Source organism: Phascolarctos cinereus, unplaced genomic scaffold (assembly GCF_003287225.1).
Source record: "Phascolarctos cinereus isolate Bilbo 61053 unplaced genomic scaffold, phaCin_HiC Scaffold_726;HRSCAF=1367, whole genome shotgun sequence".
NCBI classification, from domain to species: Eukaryota; Metazoa; Chordata; class Mammalia; order Diprotodontia; family Phascolarctidae; genus Phascolarctos; species Phascolarctos cinereus.
This window is the reverse complement of record NW_027556098.1, coordinates 165,203,710-165,220,941: the sequence shown is the minus strand read 5'-3', so window position 1 is coordinate 165,220,941 and position 17,232 is coordinate 165,203,710. Positions and strand designations below refer to the sequence as shown.

Sequence of the window (17,232 nt, the reverse complement as noted above, 5' to 3'; positions counted from 1 at the left end):
AAAAAAAAAACCCAACACTCATTTAGCTAAGAAATTATTTTGCCCTTTGTAGCCATGAAGTCTGTCACACACAACACAAGCACACAAATTCAGACCTGCAAAGGAAAAATTACTGGAAGTCCCTCAGTCTTCATTTCACTTTATTATTAGCCTCCCCTCTCCAGGAAGCTTCTTGTGACTCCTTCCTTTTCTCTCTTTCAGGTAAAAGTGATCACTGTCTCCTCAAATAACACTTTGTCTAGTTCTTTCACTGCTGTCACATTTTATTTTATATCATACTTTCTATAAACATAGCATCTATCTCGGTGAGGGCAGAGGCCACATTTTTTAAAAACTTTTTTATCTGCAAAACTTTGGACAGTATAATATCACACACATAGTAGGTCCTGAAAGAATATTGTTAAGTTGAATTAAATGATCATAATCAATTTTGTATTATAGTTATTTGTTTATATGAATTTTCTCTCCTAGTCAATATGAGCTGCTTGAGGGCAAAATCGTTGTTGCCTCCATGGTATCTGCTACAGTGCCTTAGACATCATGGGTGTTAAACAAATGTTTATGGAATTAAATTCATCAAATATGTGGAACCTATTGCTGAGCTACTTAAACATTTTGACAAATATTCTATTTTTGTACTAAATAGTATAAATGGAGAAGAATCATTTTTGCTCTTTGATAAGCTATAGGATTCTCTGAAATCAGCCCTGTGGCTATCAATATGATTTATTCAGGATTATTCAATGGCTATACATTAATACTTAATTAATGTTATCGCTCTTGCACTACTCCCTACTATTTTAAGAAATATCAAGTGCACGTTTAGACTTTGATGGAACTTTGATGGTAAAGGAAGCACAAGACTAAACTCTCTGAACAAAAACTAGGAACATATAAATTCATGTGACCTAACAATATATGCAAATGCTGGAAATGCCTCACAGTTTAGTATAGCACATGGGCGCTTCTGAGTTTTTCAAGCACATCTTACACAGACAATGATTTTCCCTATTAATTTCCTGTTCCATTTCCCTACATTCACTCTAATTACGGTGGTATATAATTGGTAATCCATCTGCTTTTTCAAGATAGATTTCTAAATTTAAAATTACTTCTAATTTTGCTTCTTTGATTTTTCTTGAACCAAAAATCTCAATAGTCATTTGCTATCTGTAATCTATAATTCATAGCCTCAGATTGAACACCAAGCCTAATTCAAACTTGGAATTCTAAATCTATTTCTAATGTCACATATCAGCCGAAGTCATCATGGTCTTATTTCAGCCAGGAACAAACACTTTATTATTCTGTGGGTAATGAAATCCATGAGCGCGCACGCACACACACACACACACACACACACACACACACACACACACACACACAAAACACACACACATTCAAAACACCCAACAATGCTTTAATACCTTGTTTTTGAGATATAATCATGTTTATTCTGATCATTTGAGGGAGGCCAGCTAATGTATCTAATCAAATATTGATGCAAGTCATCTAGATTTAGCTCTCTGGCAAATCCTTCTAGATCCTTTTTTTTTTCTTCTTTCAGTTAACAGGACTATGGATGCTATTTATAACATGCCTCTCAAAAGACTTCGTTTCATATTCTCTATCAATAGATGGGCATTACTGACTTTTATTTAATCTACTGTGCTTTCGGCATAAGTGATCCACCCCAATAATACATTAAAAGAATTATACAAAATTTATATTGAATAGGACTAGAGGCTGGACATTTGCAAAAATCCTTTATGCTCATATTTTTTTAGGGTTCACTCTTACAACATATAGTCATTTGTCCATTCATTAATTCATTCAATAAACCTTAACTGAGCACCTATTAAATGTAAGACACTATGCTAGGTACTGTGCAGGATATAAAGGTCAATCAACGAATAGGCATTTATTAAGGCCTTGTCCCTATCCTCAGTAAGTTCACAATATAGTAGTAGAAATAATAATGATTGTAAACAAAATAAATGAAGAAAAATATGCTTATTATACTCTTTTTAAGCTTTTCCTCCCCCCAAAAAATAACAAGAGTAAGAAAATATATTCTATCATGGATCCTAAAAGAGTTCAGAGTGCATGTTTTTTTTTTCAGCCTAATGCCATAGTAAGGAAGAAAATATTAAATTTTCAAATAACCACATATAGATAAGTTAATAAAAGAGGGATAAAGTCAAAATTAAAATAAGAACAAATATGTTTGATGTGAAGAAGAGCAGAATCAGAAGATCTGCACTGGGTACTAAAATGTAGAACTTTTTCTTTGGTATATTAATTAGTATAAAACATTATTTATCCCAATATACTCCAATATTTCTGTAATCTCCTCTAGAGACATAAAGCTTAGGTCACACATGTCCTCTTAATGATACTTGTTAGACTCCCTTAAATTTTTCATAGGGACCTCATCCCACATGTTGGAAGCCTTTCTCTAGTTCTCCACAAAAACTTAATTCAGTGCTCCATCTTGATCCAAATTTGACTCTGGATTTTAGAAGGCTATCTGGGGGAGTGCAAATTCTGCCCAGATCTACAACTGAAGGGCTTCAAAGCCAGCTCTACAACATCCATATTGACTTTTCCAGAACCAACCTACCCAAGTTCAGAGAAAAACTCATAAGTCTGGCCACTTGGTTATGAATTATTTTGCCATGGCAACCTGCTTCCTCATATTGAGATAACAAAATGCCTAATCCCAGCATGCCCTACATATGTAATCACACAGTCTTTGCATCCCAACGTATGACTATTAATTCAATCACAATTAGCATTTATCATGCACGTACAACATACAAAGTGTTATACTAGATGCATGGTATAGAAAAACAAAATGAAAAACAGATCCTGTTCTCAAAGAGATGACTACATTCCACTTAGAGGTGGAGGTGAGAGTAAAGAGGATATAACATTTACACAAGTAAATAAGAAAAAGGCAATTTGAAGAGGGAAGCAATGTTTTCAATCAGTATGTGCCAAACCCTGTGGTATGTGCTGAGGATACCATTTATGGACTACTTAGGTAAAGGACAACTTATTTGGCACCTAAAATTAAAATAAATCACTCCTAATGTTAAGATGAAGAATGATGCTGTTCTGGATGAAGGCAATCATATCTTAGGATCACCACTGATTCCATTCCCAGAATCTAACAATATGTAAACCTTTATAATTTAGAATTTATCTTTCCAAGGGGTTAACTTTGGACGTCGCATATGCATACACACACACACACAAATATATATATGTATATATTTCATATAAAGTTGCTTATTTTCTGTTCAATGCAATTTTCTAAAATGTAGAAATAAATAACCTCCTTTATGAGTTCCGGAATCCTTTTATCCTACTCTCTCCCACCAGTGAACATACCGAGGAAATCACAACCATAAGCAGCAATTTAGAAAAAAACAACCATAACAACAACATCAACAAGGTAACCATACACAGTTGGAGCTCAACTTGTGTAAGCATCTTGGGAACTTTCTATTTATTAAGGCTCTCTAGGTCAAGAATTCTAGGCATAAACCCAAAACAATTACCTACCAACTTGCAAAAACCAATTGAATACACACAGAACATTAATCAACAAATCAACACATCCTTAGTGTTTTGATAGGATTCAGTTGCCAGAGCTTTTATTCTTTAAAAAGCCCCCCAAAATGGAATCAACAACAACAAAAGATGGTCTTTAAAACAACAAAAATCAGCAGTCTTTACTCGATTAATTCATAGCTGCTAAAACTTTTAAACTACCTAGGATGTGACCCAAAAGACTTCTTATTCACAAAAGGGGACACTAATAAACTGAGTATTTGCAATACACTTACCTGAAAGACATTTTTTCTGCTTGATTTTTCTTTGGTCCATTCAATATGTGCTCCACACAAATCCAAACATTCTGGTTTCTGTCCAGTTTTCTATTAACAAAATTAAACATGAATAAGAAGTTTAAAAAAAAATGAGGAGACACATTCTAAAACTTAAGAGTTTTCTGTTACCAACTGAATAGTATAATGTTGTTCCTAGCATCATAATATATTCATATATTATATACATATATGTACACATATCTTGTCATGTTTTCAGTAAAAATCCCATTTTGGGGGAATCTTAATTTAAGATTATGTTCACAAAAGAATAATACTTAAGGTGAATTCTGAGTTTCCTCGCAATAAAAAAAAAGATAATTAAAGGAATGGGTGACATTATGGCATCTTGGTATGTTGGGTTTTTTTGCCAATCCTCACTACCCTCCCACTCTTATGCACTAATATTAATAACACTGATTCAGTGATCAGTAGAACTGATAAGTTCTAGAGTCATATAGTCTAGATGTGATGAACTGTTATCTTATGAAAAGGATGTTAGACTAATAAAGAGACCTGTATTAAAATTGAGCTTTCTGGTTCAATTTTCTCACTTGGAATATGAGTTACGTTATTATTCCAGCTAGGTGGTGCAGTGAACAGAGAACTGGGCCTCAAGTCAGAAGAACCAGATTAAAAATGTGACATTAGACCCTTCCTATCTGTGGGCCTGGGTAAGTCATTAACGTCTGGCTGCCTCAGCTTCCTTCAAGGTGACTTGGGGACAATAATAGCATGGGCAATATTGCTGTGAGGATTAAATGAGATAATATTTGTAAAGTGTCTGGTGCACAGTAGGTGCTATACAAATCCTTGTTCCCTTCTACTTTTACATCTGTCATTTTATGGAATGAACCTTTTTCTCCCCTTGTGCCATTAAATGAGCCTTTAAATTCACAGATTATAAACAAGAAATGTTAAACCCTCTCAACAGTTCATTTACTCTAAGGAATAATTTGCATCTCTCTCTCTCTCTCTCTCTCTCTCTCTCTCTCTCTCTCTCTCTCTCTCTCTCTCTTTTTCTCTCTTTCTTTCTCTCTCTTTCTCTCTCCCCCTCTTTCTCCCTCTCTCTCTCCACTCTCCTACAACATACATATATCCTAGATATCTTCATTTAGTCAACTTCACTGAGGAAACATAGGTTAGCATCATCTGAGAAAATAAAAGCTAGGTTATAAATTAACTTTTTGTAAACTAAATCACTGAATCTTCACATTCACTGGGGTTACTTGCCATTTAAAGGGATCCTATCCAACCATTTGTAAGTTTTTTTATAAAGCTTTTTTAAAATAGTTAATAATCACTCCTTTATATTTTTTGCTATTGGATTTTCACATATTATGTTTACTTAAATTAAGTCATACCTCTTTGACCTTTTCTTTCCCAATATGGTCTTACATGTAGAATTTGGAAGGAGCATGGGGAATCATCTAGTCCAAACCCCTAATTTTTCATCTGAGGAAACTGAGATCTAGAGGAGTGAAATATCTTGTACTGAATTATACAGATATTAAGTTGAAGAGCTCTGACTCAAACTCAGGACCCATGACTCCAAAGCCAATGTTCTTTTAGCATTTAGCATGTCATAACAGGTACGTATCAAGAACTTGGAACATTGTGGGCAAAAGAGGGACATGAGTGTATCCCATTGCCAAACATATTCTTCCATCTCGCACAGAGCAGGTTGCAAGGGGAAACAAATGTTTGCAATTATGTGAGGGACTAAGGATCACCTGCGAGGAAGTAGCTTCATTGTTCTTGTAAAGTGATGGGCAGTTTGGGAGAATGGCTTAGGAGCTGTGAGCACAGCAGAAGTTTTGGGTTAAATGTAAAGTCTGAGGACTATAGCAGTGCATTTGTCACTTAGAATGAAAGCTGAGGGAGTTAACGTGAAGTGGATGTTACATGTAGGGGTTGGGCTCTGGCCTAGTTACTAGTTTGATTTCTTGCCTTCCCACATAACATATACCAGCAAGGAACCACCTATACTTGAAGTCTGAAAATCTGATTCAGCTTAGTATAGAATATCTGATTTGTAAGCTTCTGAGCTCCTTTTGTTTCCTGTTTCTTTAAAACAAAGAAACAACAGCAACAAAAACAAAAACAGCAGTCACTAGGTAACTTAAGCCAGGTGGCTTATGTAAGAGTATGAAAAAAATACATTTTGTTAAGCTTTTATATTGTGGAATTGAAGAATTGTCCAAACTTACCATAAAAAAAAATTCTAACCTATTTAGATATAGGAATTCCATCAACAATTCCTATTATAATTCTAAAATAGCATAGTAATAATAATAAAAACTAATAATAGTTCACATTCGTGTAGCACTTACTATATGCCAGCATTGAACTAAGTGCTTTATAATTACTATCTCATTTGATCCACACAACAACCCTGGGAGATAGGTGCTAGTGTCTAGCAGATTGTATTAAATGGGCTATCTTTCATATATTAAAATAACACTACGGATTCACCATTGTAAGTAGGATGTGGGCTTTGAGTTGCATGATTAGTTTTAAGCATAGATTGTAACACTGAAACAAAACTTTAGCCAATGGAAAGCTAAGGGATAGTAAGGGTTTCCTAATGATGCAGCCCTGATCAGAGGTTAGATATGCCTATGGTTCTCTGACCTTATTCTTAGTTCTGAGTAACCCCTGTGGTTTAGGATTGCCTGTACCCAATAGGCAATATAAAACTGAAGGAATACAGGGTGAAATTGAGGCAATATAAAAACAAAAAAATTATAAATAAAAACTATTTAAAGAATCTCTCTTCAGTCTGAACTCTGTAGAAGAAATCTTCCACAACACTGGTAAAGACCTTACGTGAACAAAGATCCTCATGCTTTATGCTTCTGTCCTATCTAGGGCTCTCAAACACCACTAGGGTAAGAAGATGGAGGCTCTCTTTATAGAACATAGTCTAAACGATTTCTGAGTCATCATTTCACTAGAGGCCCTCTCTTCTGCTGAACTGAGCTCTTATACCAGGGTGGGTTTCACCCCCAAAAAGATATATGGAGGAAGAAGGTACATACTCATCAAATTTCTCCCTCACTGCCTTCCCATGGGTCAGCACACTGGTAACATATTGAAAATACCCCCAAGAGTGGGAAGACTCTTAGATACCTACCCAGCTGCAGTCATTCACCTGTTTAGCCCCTTTCAAATGGTGTAAAGGGGTCAGTACTTTTCTGTTGATAAATCAGTGCTGCATGAAGTCATCATCTTTGTCTTGTAATCATCTACCTATAGTAATAGTCTTTCCTTATCTTTAAATATCCAAGCTAAACTTTGCCTCCTTCTGTGGTCTTTCATACTGAAGTCAAGATGTGGACACATCTGTCACATTAACCTGGATGATTTTAGCATATATGTGGGAACCATGTTATATAAGTGTAGCCTTTAAGGCTATTTAGAATAACCAAACACTTGTAAATAAAAAAAAATAAAGAGCAGAATATTATATTCACTACCCTCTTAGTCAAAAGGATAACTGTGAAGGTGTGACCTGCAATAAACAAGTTTCTGAAAAAGCTTGCCTGCTAACATTTTCATCAAGGATGCCATTTATGCATGCTGAGACTATTTTCATAAAGATTTTGCAGAGATGAATAAGTAAGTAGGTGGGTTAACAGCAGGAAAAGCTCATAGTTTCTCAGTTATCTTTTTGGGGGGAGGAAGACAATGAGGGAATTAGGGGTTTAGTATCCTTTGTGTAGTTTCCATTCTTTTGGAAGACTCTTTCTTAGGAAATGCCTTGCAAATCAATATAATACTTTTAGAATTGTGTTATTTCTAGTACATATTACTTCTTTATGCATTTGATTAAGTCAAGCCATTGTTGAGTTATTTTTCAGTTGTGTCCAACTCTTTGTGATCCCATTTAGGGTTTTCTTGGCAAGAATACTGGTGTGGCTTACCAATTCCTCTTCAGCTCATTTTATAGAAGAGGAAACCGAAGCAAACAGTTAAGTGACATGCCCAGGGTGACATAGCTACTAAGTGCCTGAGGCTGGATTTGAACTTGGGTCTTGCTGACTTAGGCCCAGTGCTCTATCTATTGTACCACCTAGCTGCCATTGAAATGGTAGAGTCCAAAAATCTTAATGTGAGATTTGTCTAATAACTAACAAGCTGATAGAACACTGAAATGAACCACATCTTTACTGAAATTCTTGCTATAAATAAATCCAGAAGACATATGGAAGTTTCTGGTGAATAGAATAACAACCGATAGATTTCCACAAAAGCAGCAAATAGAGGAATAGAAGTAATTTCACCAATAAAATGTTCCCATCATCAATGAGAATGCGTCCCTATCAGATGATGAGCAGATCTATTCCACCTAATGTATTTTTGTTCTCCTCTTTCAAGCTTTCTCTATCAATACTATTGGGATAATCAGGGTTAGTTTGTTCTCACACCATACTCCTCACAAAAGTCTTACAATCATTGCTTATCATGATTCAAAAGTTGTGGCCCTTACCTAGCAACAGACTACTATCTCCTATCCAAGACCAGAGAGACTTGCAACCAGAAGACTGGCCCTCATACATTAAATGTCTTTGGTTTTGTATTTGGCCAATGTATTTGGTCATCCATGAAACAAAGTATAGAATTTCATTCCATGCTGTATGGCCCCTTTCACCTCTCCAAGGATAATTAGAGTGGCAAAAGTGTGCAAATGATGCCAAAACTATAAACACTGGTTAACCTAATGTTATTCTTAATATTATTCTTTGTCCAATGATCAACAGATTGATAGACGAGTGAAGAAAATGAGCCCCCTACTTAAAGCATTCTCCCTCTAAATGAACCGGAACACCTAAATTTCTTTTGATTGTGTTAGGCAGTTTGATGAAACTAGCCCTATAATCCCTTAATTTGCCACTCATGGGGGTCTCTGAGATGTGGATGGAATGACAATTTAGATTCCTCTGATGTTGGGAAAGAAAAGGATCAAAGAAGTTGGTTTCACAAACATAATAAGAATTCTCATTTCATGGGACGCTCGGGCCATGCTCACTTTATTCCTAACTCCATCCTTCAATACCCTGACTTTTCTACCTCCTTGTTAGCAGACTGCTCACCATAGATATGTCTCCATATCTCTTCTGATTGGTGAATCCCTTGCCTGAACCACCACTTATGAAGTGCCTAGAACATGATCATTTTGCTCCCAGTTCCCCTTCTAACTCTCTTTTTCACTCATTCACCAGAAGGCTTATCACTTTGTGGGTACCCTTCTTTCCCTCCCTTTAAGTCCCCTTTTATATGTTGTCTCTTTCCACTTGTATGTAAGATCCTTGAAAGATTTGCTTCCATTTGTATCTTGAGGGCTTAGCACCGAATCTGACACATAATGAGAAATTAATAAATGCTCTATCCATAATAATAATAACAGTGATAGAACAACAACAACAACAACTAGGCTACTACCACTACTACCACTACCACTACTACTACTACTACTACTACTACTACTACTACTACTACTACTACCACTACTACTACTAGCTAACATTGATATAATGCTCACTTTGTGCATTCCATGCATTATTGCATCTACCACTATAGACAGAGATCCTTTAGAAGAAATGAAGTAGCCCTCAAAAAAGGTGAAAAAAGCAGCACTGGGTATAATCTCAAAAATGACAATGATACCTGTTCAAATCCAAGGCAAACCATTCAACATCACAGTCATACAAGTCTATGTTCCAACCACTGCTGCTGAAGAGGGCAAAGTTGCTTAATTCTATGAAGACCTACAAAATCTTCTAGAAATAACATAAAAAGGTGTCACATTCTTAATAGGGGATTGGAATGCCAAAGCAGGCAATGAGAAGATAATTGGAACAAGCAAGTTTGGCTTTGGAGTACAAAATGACGCAGGGCAGTGACTAACAGAGTTTCATCAAGATAACTCACTGTCCATAACAAACATTCTTTTTCAACAACCCAAAAGGTAACTCTACACATGGAACTCACCAGATGGTGATTACTGAAATCAAATTGATTATATACTTTGCAGTCAAAGGTGGAGAAACTCTATACAGTCAGTTAGAACAAGACCTTCAGCTGACTGTAGCTCAGATCATGAGCTTCTAATTGCACAATTTAACTTTAGTTGTAGAAAGTAGGAAAACCATCAGACCATATAGGTATGACCTAAATAACATCTCTTTTGTATACATAGTGGAGGTGATGAAAAGGTTTAAGAGATTAGTTCTGCTAGATTGTACAGGAGGCAGCAACAAAAAATAATCCAAAGAAAAAGAAGAGCAAGAAAGTAAAATGGCCATCTGATGGGCTTTACAAATTGCTGAGGAAAGAAGGAAAGCAAAAAGTAAAAGGGAAAGATATACTCAACTGAATCCAGAATTCCAGAGAATAGCAAGGAGAGATGAGGTTTTCTTAAATGAGCAATGCAAAGAAATAGAAGAAAACAATAGAATGAGAAACACAAGTAATCTGCTAGGGAAATGTTTTATGCAAAATATCAAGGAATGTTTTATGCAAAAATGGGGATGAATAACCATGATAGTAGGGTTATGAATTTAGAGGCATACATCCTGGAGAGTAAAGTGAAGTGGACCTTAGGAAGCATTGCTAACAATAAGGCTAACGGAGGTTTCAGAATTCCAGATGAACTATTTGAAATCTAAAAGATGATGTTGTTAAAGTGTTGCAATTAATATGCCAGAAAACTTACAAAAATCAGCACTAGCCACTGGATTAGAAAAGGTAAGTTTATATCCCAGTGCTAAAGAAGGGCAATGCCAAAGAATGTTCAAACTACCAAACAGTTGTGTGAATTTCACACACCAGCAAGGTTATTCTTTAGATTTTGCAAGCTAGGCTTCAGCAATATGCAAACTGAGAATTAACAGCAGTGCAGGCTTGTTTCTGAAGAGGCAGAAGAACTAGAGACCAATATCCACTGGATTATGGAGAAAGCAAGGGAGTTCCAGAAAGAAAACAAAACCAAAAACATCTACTTTTCTCTCACTGACTACACTAAAGCCTTTACGAGTGGAACTCGCAATAAATTATGGCAAGTACTCAAAGACATGATAGAACCAGATCATCTTACTTGTCTCCTGAGAAACTTGTGTGTGGGCCAAGAAGCAACAGTTAGAACTGAACATGTAATAAACTTGTTGGTTTAAGATTGGGAAAGGAATATGACAAGGCTATTAATTGTCACTTTTTTGTTTAACACATACAGAGTACATCATGCAAAATGCCATGCTGGATGAATCAAAAGCCAGAATTAAGGTTGCTAGGAGAAATATCAATAATCACAGATATGCAAATGATACAACTCTGACGGCAGAAAGTAAAGAAAACTTAAGAAGCCTCTTGATAAGGGTGAAAGAGGAGAATGCTGGCTTGAAATTTAAGATTAAAAAAGACAAAAACCTAAGATTATGGCATCTGGTCTCATTAGTTCCTGGCAAATAAAGGGAGTAGAAATGAAAGCAGTGACAGATTTTATATTGTTGGGTGCAAATATCACGGCAAATGGTGACTATAATCATGAAATTAAAAGATATTTCTTGGAAGGAAAGCTATGACAAATCTGGACAGTGTACTAAAAAGTGGAGACATCACTTTGAGGACAAAGGTCCATGGTTTTTCCAGTAGTAATATATGGCTGTGAGAGTTGGACTATCAGGAAAGCTGAGCACTGCAGAATAGACATTTTCAAATTGTGGTACTGAGAAGACTTTTGGACAACAAAGAGATCGAATACATCAATACTTAAAGAATTCATTCATTCACATACTGAAGCTAAAGCTTAAATACTTTGGCCACATAATGAGAAGATGGGACTCATTGGAAAAGACTGATGCTGAGAAAGGTTGAAGGCAAAAGGAGAAGTGGATGGCAGAGGATGAGATGAAAAGATAGTGCCATGGGAACAACAAGCATGAATTTGGACAGACTTCAGGAGACAGTGGAGGACAGAAGGGTCAGGCATGCTATGGTCCATGGGGTCCCAAAGAGTTGGACATGACTGATTGACTGAACAATGTGCCAAGCACTTTACAATTATTACTTCATTTGATCCTTACAAGAAATCTGGGAGTTAGGTGCTATTACTATCTCCATTTCACAGCTGAAGAAGCTGTGGCAAAAAGAGGTTAAGTGATGCTCAGAATCATACAACTAGTAAGTGTCCAAGGCTAGATTTGAATTCAGGTCCTCCTAACTCCAGACCAGGCACACCATCCATTGTGCCACCTAGTTGCCCATCCATCCCATTCATCCATCTATCTGTCTATCTATCTATCTGTCATTTCATGGGACACTTGACCATCTCTACCAGATCTAAATTTATGATCCTATGTTCTTTACAAGCTTATGATGAGCATAAGCATGATGGTAATTGTACTATTTGTGCCAATTATCTATTGCAGGAATTGAAGTGGGAAGGAAAGGGAATATGCATTTATTAAATGTCTGCTATATGCCAGGCACCATGCAAAGCACTTTAAAATGTTATCTCATTTGAGCCTTAAAACAACCCTATGAGGTAGTTGCTACATAATCTCCATTTAACAATTGAAGAAACTCAGGCAGACAGAGGTTAAAGTGACTTTCCCAGGTTCATATGAATTACTAAGTATATGGGACTGTATTTTAACTCAGATCTTCCCATCTCCAGACCCAGCATTCTATCTACTGTACCACTTAGGTGAAGAAGAGAAATTCTGTGAAGAACTTGACAAGATTAATCTGACAAGCATTTATTAAGTACTTGTGGTCATCCAAGCTCAGTCAACACATATCTTGAGAGTTAGAAACTGCAAAATCAAGTCGGGCAAAGGGGAGAACAGTGAAAACTATTTCCAATATGTTTGAAACATATGCTTCACTATATCAAGATCAAGAAATCAAAGAGTCCTGTGGGCTACTCAAAATATTCATGTTTCCAACTTCCTTAGACAATATTTCATAAGTTATTAAACATAGCCAGCATCACAAAAATCTTTTTTTAAAAATTAACTATTTTGATAGACAAGATATAATTGACTAATGTAAGCCACTTGATGGCATGAATTATATCTCTTTTGTATTTATAGTGCCTAGCACAATGTAGCATATAGTAGGTATTCAATAAATATTTTTGATTAATAGTAGTCATAAGTAAATGCTTCAAGTATTATTATTCTTTTTTTACAGAAGAGGAAACTGAGGCTCAGAAAAGTCAAGTTACATGTTCCTAGTCACTCAGCTAGTAAGCAACAAAAGCAGAGTTTGAACCTAGGTATCTCCTGTTTCCAAGTCAGAGCTATTTTCACTATTCCATGTACGTCTCATTATGGTGTAATCACTTCAGAGTTGTTAGCTACCTGTTCAGTCAGAGTATTATCAAAGCAAAGGTCAAAATCAAAAACACACTAGAAGAAAGAATAATGAAAAGAAGCTCTTGTATGCAATTGTACCATCTCCTATCTGTACTACTTAAACAATAAATTATAAATAAAAAGTAAAAAGAGTATGAAATAATCAATGAAGAGGTCCCAGAAATGGCCTCAGTCAGCAAATATTAGAGTACCTCACCATATGAAAAGACATGAAAACCAAAGGCAACATATTCCTTCTTTAGAATACAATTTCACTTACAAAACACTATGGAGAATGATAGAATATTACAAGTAGGCAAATTGTACAATTATGATAGAAAAACCTCAGAGACGTAATAAATTCTGCCCATAAAACAAATAAAGAAATAAATACTTTACAGTGATGGGATGTGTAAATAGGATAGCAATCCTCACATTATTCTGGTAGAAATTTACTGAAAGATTGAGCTATTTTAGGATTCCATAACCACAGAAGGCTATGAAGAATTTGGAGAGATTTCAGAGAACTGCAAAGATGGTGAGAGTGCTGTCATTTTGTAAGCCATACAAGGAAAAGCTAAGCCATGCAGCTTCTTAGTCCTACAGAAAAGAAGGCCAAGGGGTGCTTTAAAAAAGTGTGTAAGCATGTTACACTTTTACATAGAAGATGGTGACCAGCAGCTCATCTCCACTAATGTTTGAATAAAATTATGCAGGTCTAAACAATATTGGAAACAGGTTGATAGCAACATAGAAAACTGAAGGCTTGAAATTGAGTCACCAAACTCTAAACTGCATTTTTTAGAAAAGTTGGGAGGTCTTTGTCAGGATGTTATTTAACATTCTCTTCTGGAAATTGGAAAGAATCACTGAGTACAAATTTATTTGAATTAAACCCCAAACACCTAAAGTCATTCAGTCAGTCAATAAGCATTTCTTTAGTGTGCCTTGCACTGTACCAAGTGCTGAGAAGACAAATAGAAGCTGGAAGAAAGACAATTTCTGCCTTCAAGGAGTTTACATTCTAATGAGCAAGACAACATAGAAAAGGGAGCTGAAAAGGGATATAATGGGGATTTGGGGAAAGGGGGAGGAGTGAGAGAAGGTGCCTGGCACTGGGCATGGTAGAGAAAGTCAGGAGGAGCTAAGGCAGCAATGAAGCCTAGACAGAAATGAAGACATCTTCGGACTGGGCCTTAGAAGTTCTAGGAGGAACCAACCAATAAGAAGATAAGTCCTTGGGTCAGAGAGTACTTCCAACATGAGAAATGCAAAGAAAGGCTTACTAATAAATTCATAGAGGATACCAAATCTCTGTGTGTGTGTGTGTGTGTGTGTGTGTGTGTGTGTGCTTGTGTTGCCTTTGGTGGGGCTGGAGAGGTCTATGTCTTTGATTCCTTCAGTTTGTGTAATTACCAGTAAGGAAATTCCTACCACTCATTAATTTTAGAGGACTGCCTAAGGCATTAACAAATTAGGGGCAGGTAGGTGGTACAGTGGATAAGGTATGGATACGTGGATAGACTCCGGACTAGAGTCAGGAAGACCTGAGTTCAATTCCAGCCTCAGACATTTACTACATAACCCTGGGCAAGTCTTTTAACCTCTCTTTGCCCTATATAAATGTTAACTATTGATGAGGATGAGGATGATAATTTTTTGTTGTTATGTGAAGAGTTACACAGTATATCAGTAGTGAGAACTGTTTACTTAATTTCCAGGGAGGATTCCTATCTACCACTTCACACTATTTCTCTCACAACTTTACTACTATTACTTTGTGTTCTAAAAAGTAAGTAAAGATTTATTTCTGTCATTTAGAAATTTGAAACCTAATATCAGTCTTAGTATTTGATGGTTTTACTGCTACCAAACTGAGAAGTCTCATTGGCTCAAAATGGCTTGGGAGAGAGCTGTTGAATGTGAGGTAGGCACATACATTGTATATGCTATTCTGTGCATTTTACCTAGATTTTGTTGCTGTTTTTATTATAATTATTAATATTGACATAGTTGTTATGCTATTATTACTCTAATTTTGCCTTCACTTTGTATTGTTACATAAGGGGTTTTTTTGCATTTCTTTATAATTTTCTTATTTGTTGTAGTCATATAAATCTTTTTTAAAAAGCCTTAAACTCTTTGTCTTCATGTGGAAGGCCACTTACACAAATTTTTAAAGCATGAAGGCACAAGTGTATAATATCTGTTTACAGTCTGGAATTACTATTATTATATGTACAAATCCCACTGGATTGGTAAAGAATCAAAGCTATGAAAAAAGAAAAAGTTTTTTTTTTTTACAATAGGCTAGACATCTTGGTGGTAGGTGCAGAGGCCAGCAGGTAGAAATGCTCTGCTAATGTAAAACAAAACAAAACAGAACTATTTGTTTTGGTGGAATCTCTATCACAAAATGGCTGCTGATCAGTTCCTTGAGTCAATGTACCCTCTTGGAATGCACTCTCATGCACTCTCTTAGAATATGGATACAAAAAGCATTTTCATTCAGTAAGTAAACTTCCAGAAGGACCAATAACCTAATATTAAATACCCAAGAGCAAATACTTGCTCAGGGAAAAAAAAAATTACTGAATTTCTAAAGTCATTTTTTAAGCATGCAAGCATATTATATCACATGACTAGCTATAATTCAGTTGTATTACTTTGGCCAAAATGATAAACCTCAGAGAGTCAAGCTTTATAATGAAAATAGATCTCTGGGACAGCCTAAGGTGAAGTTTGCTTAGGGATATACACTATTATCCATTTATGTAGCATCATATCAATTTCATAGGTTTTCTGGTTATTAAAAGTCATGTAAGATGCAGTATTTATGGTGGTTAATGATCAGATCTTGAGAAAATTATAAAAATCCATCTACACTGTATAATGCAGAGAACTAGACCTCATTTGTATTTATATCAGTTGCTTGATTTAATTTTTGATTAGAAAGAGGTTTTTGTTAATAAAATACAGGAATACATTATCCCTCTCTCTGCCTTCCCTCCCTTTCCTCTTCCCCTTAGGTTTTGTGTTATCATTTTGTCTAATTATTAGAAATGATGAGGCCATATGGTAGTGGAAACCACAAAAAGAAAGGGGAAAGACTTTATATTTACAATTAAAAAAAAAACATTCCCTGGTGATAACTATACTTTTTCCTCCCCCAAGGCAGGATCTCTTATATGAGTTTAGATGTGAAAAATAAGCTGTCTTTCAATGCCTGAATTTCCTTCAACAGGATGATGAATGAAGTTGGGTGGTGTATTTCCAGTTTCTCTTTTGAAAGCAGGAAGGTAAGAAGAAAGATACTTTCTTTGCAAAGATAAAGCAAAGGTAAAGAAAAATATTCTCTTTGCAAAGCTAAAGCCTCCCTACATTCACTTTGCCCACAATATTTAAAAATTAATGAACAGTTTTCTGATTAAAACCTATTTTGATCTTTTTGCTAAATCAGATCATTTTATGGTCATAAATAAGTTCATTTTGCTATTAAAATCATATCTATACTGAATGAACATTGATTTTATTACATTATTTAAGTAATGCTTGAGTTCACTCTTCTTGGAAGTAAACAATATTAAAAAAGTAAACAGATTATTTTAATGAGGCCTTTTATATTATTCCTTTTTAGCCTTCAAGGTTATGGAAGGATGAGTGGTTTCAAAGAGCAAACAGTGCATTAAATGTCTTGAAAAGTTTTCTTTTATTCAAAGTAGTATTGTTGACCTACTATTACTATTTATTAAAGATTTTTGAATGTTGTATAAAGTATAATTTTAAAAATACTTTTAACATATGTGGTTTATTCTGAACATTAGGAGTGCTAACTGACCTCTTTCTGGGGCAAGATAAATGCCTAATATATTTGTACTGTTTCTGAAATTATGTGGTGTTAAGTTATAGTGTTAACAGACACTCTCTGCAGCCTTTCACGTTTTAGATCACTGTATATTCTGAATACTCTCTTCTCTCTA

General features: G+C 35.5%; 1 protein-coding gene across 7 annotated transcripts in view; it reads right to left on the bottom strand.

Annotated features, from left to right (window-relative positions):
• Window positions 1-17,232, bottom strand: part of ARHGAP15 (Rho GTPase activating protein 15) — an 826,255-nt gene that overhangs the window by 658,963 nt on the left and 150,060 nt on the right. For all 7 annotated transcript variants that reach the window (XM_020984726.2, XM_020984729.2, XM_020984730.2 and 4 more), the window contains one exon: window positions 3,855-3,944. In XM_020984726.2, the coding sequence (XP_020840385.1) occupies window positions 3,855-3,944 (90 nt within the window). The remainder of the gene's footprint in view (window positions 1-3,854; window positions 3,945-17,232) is intronic.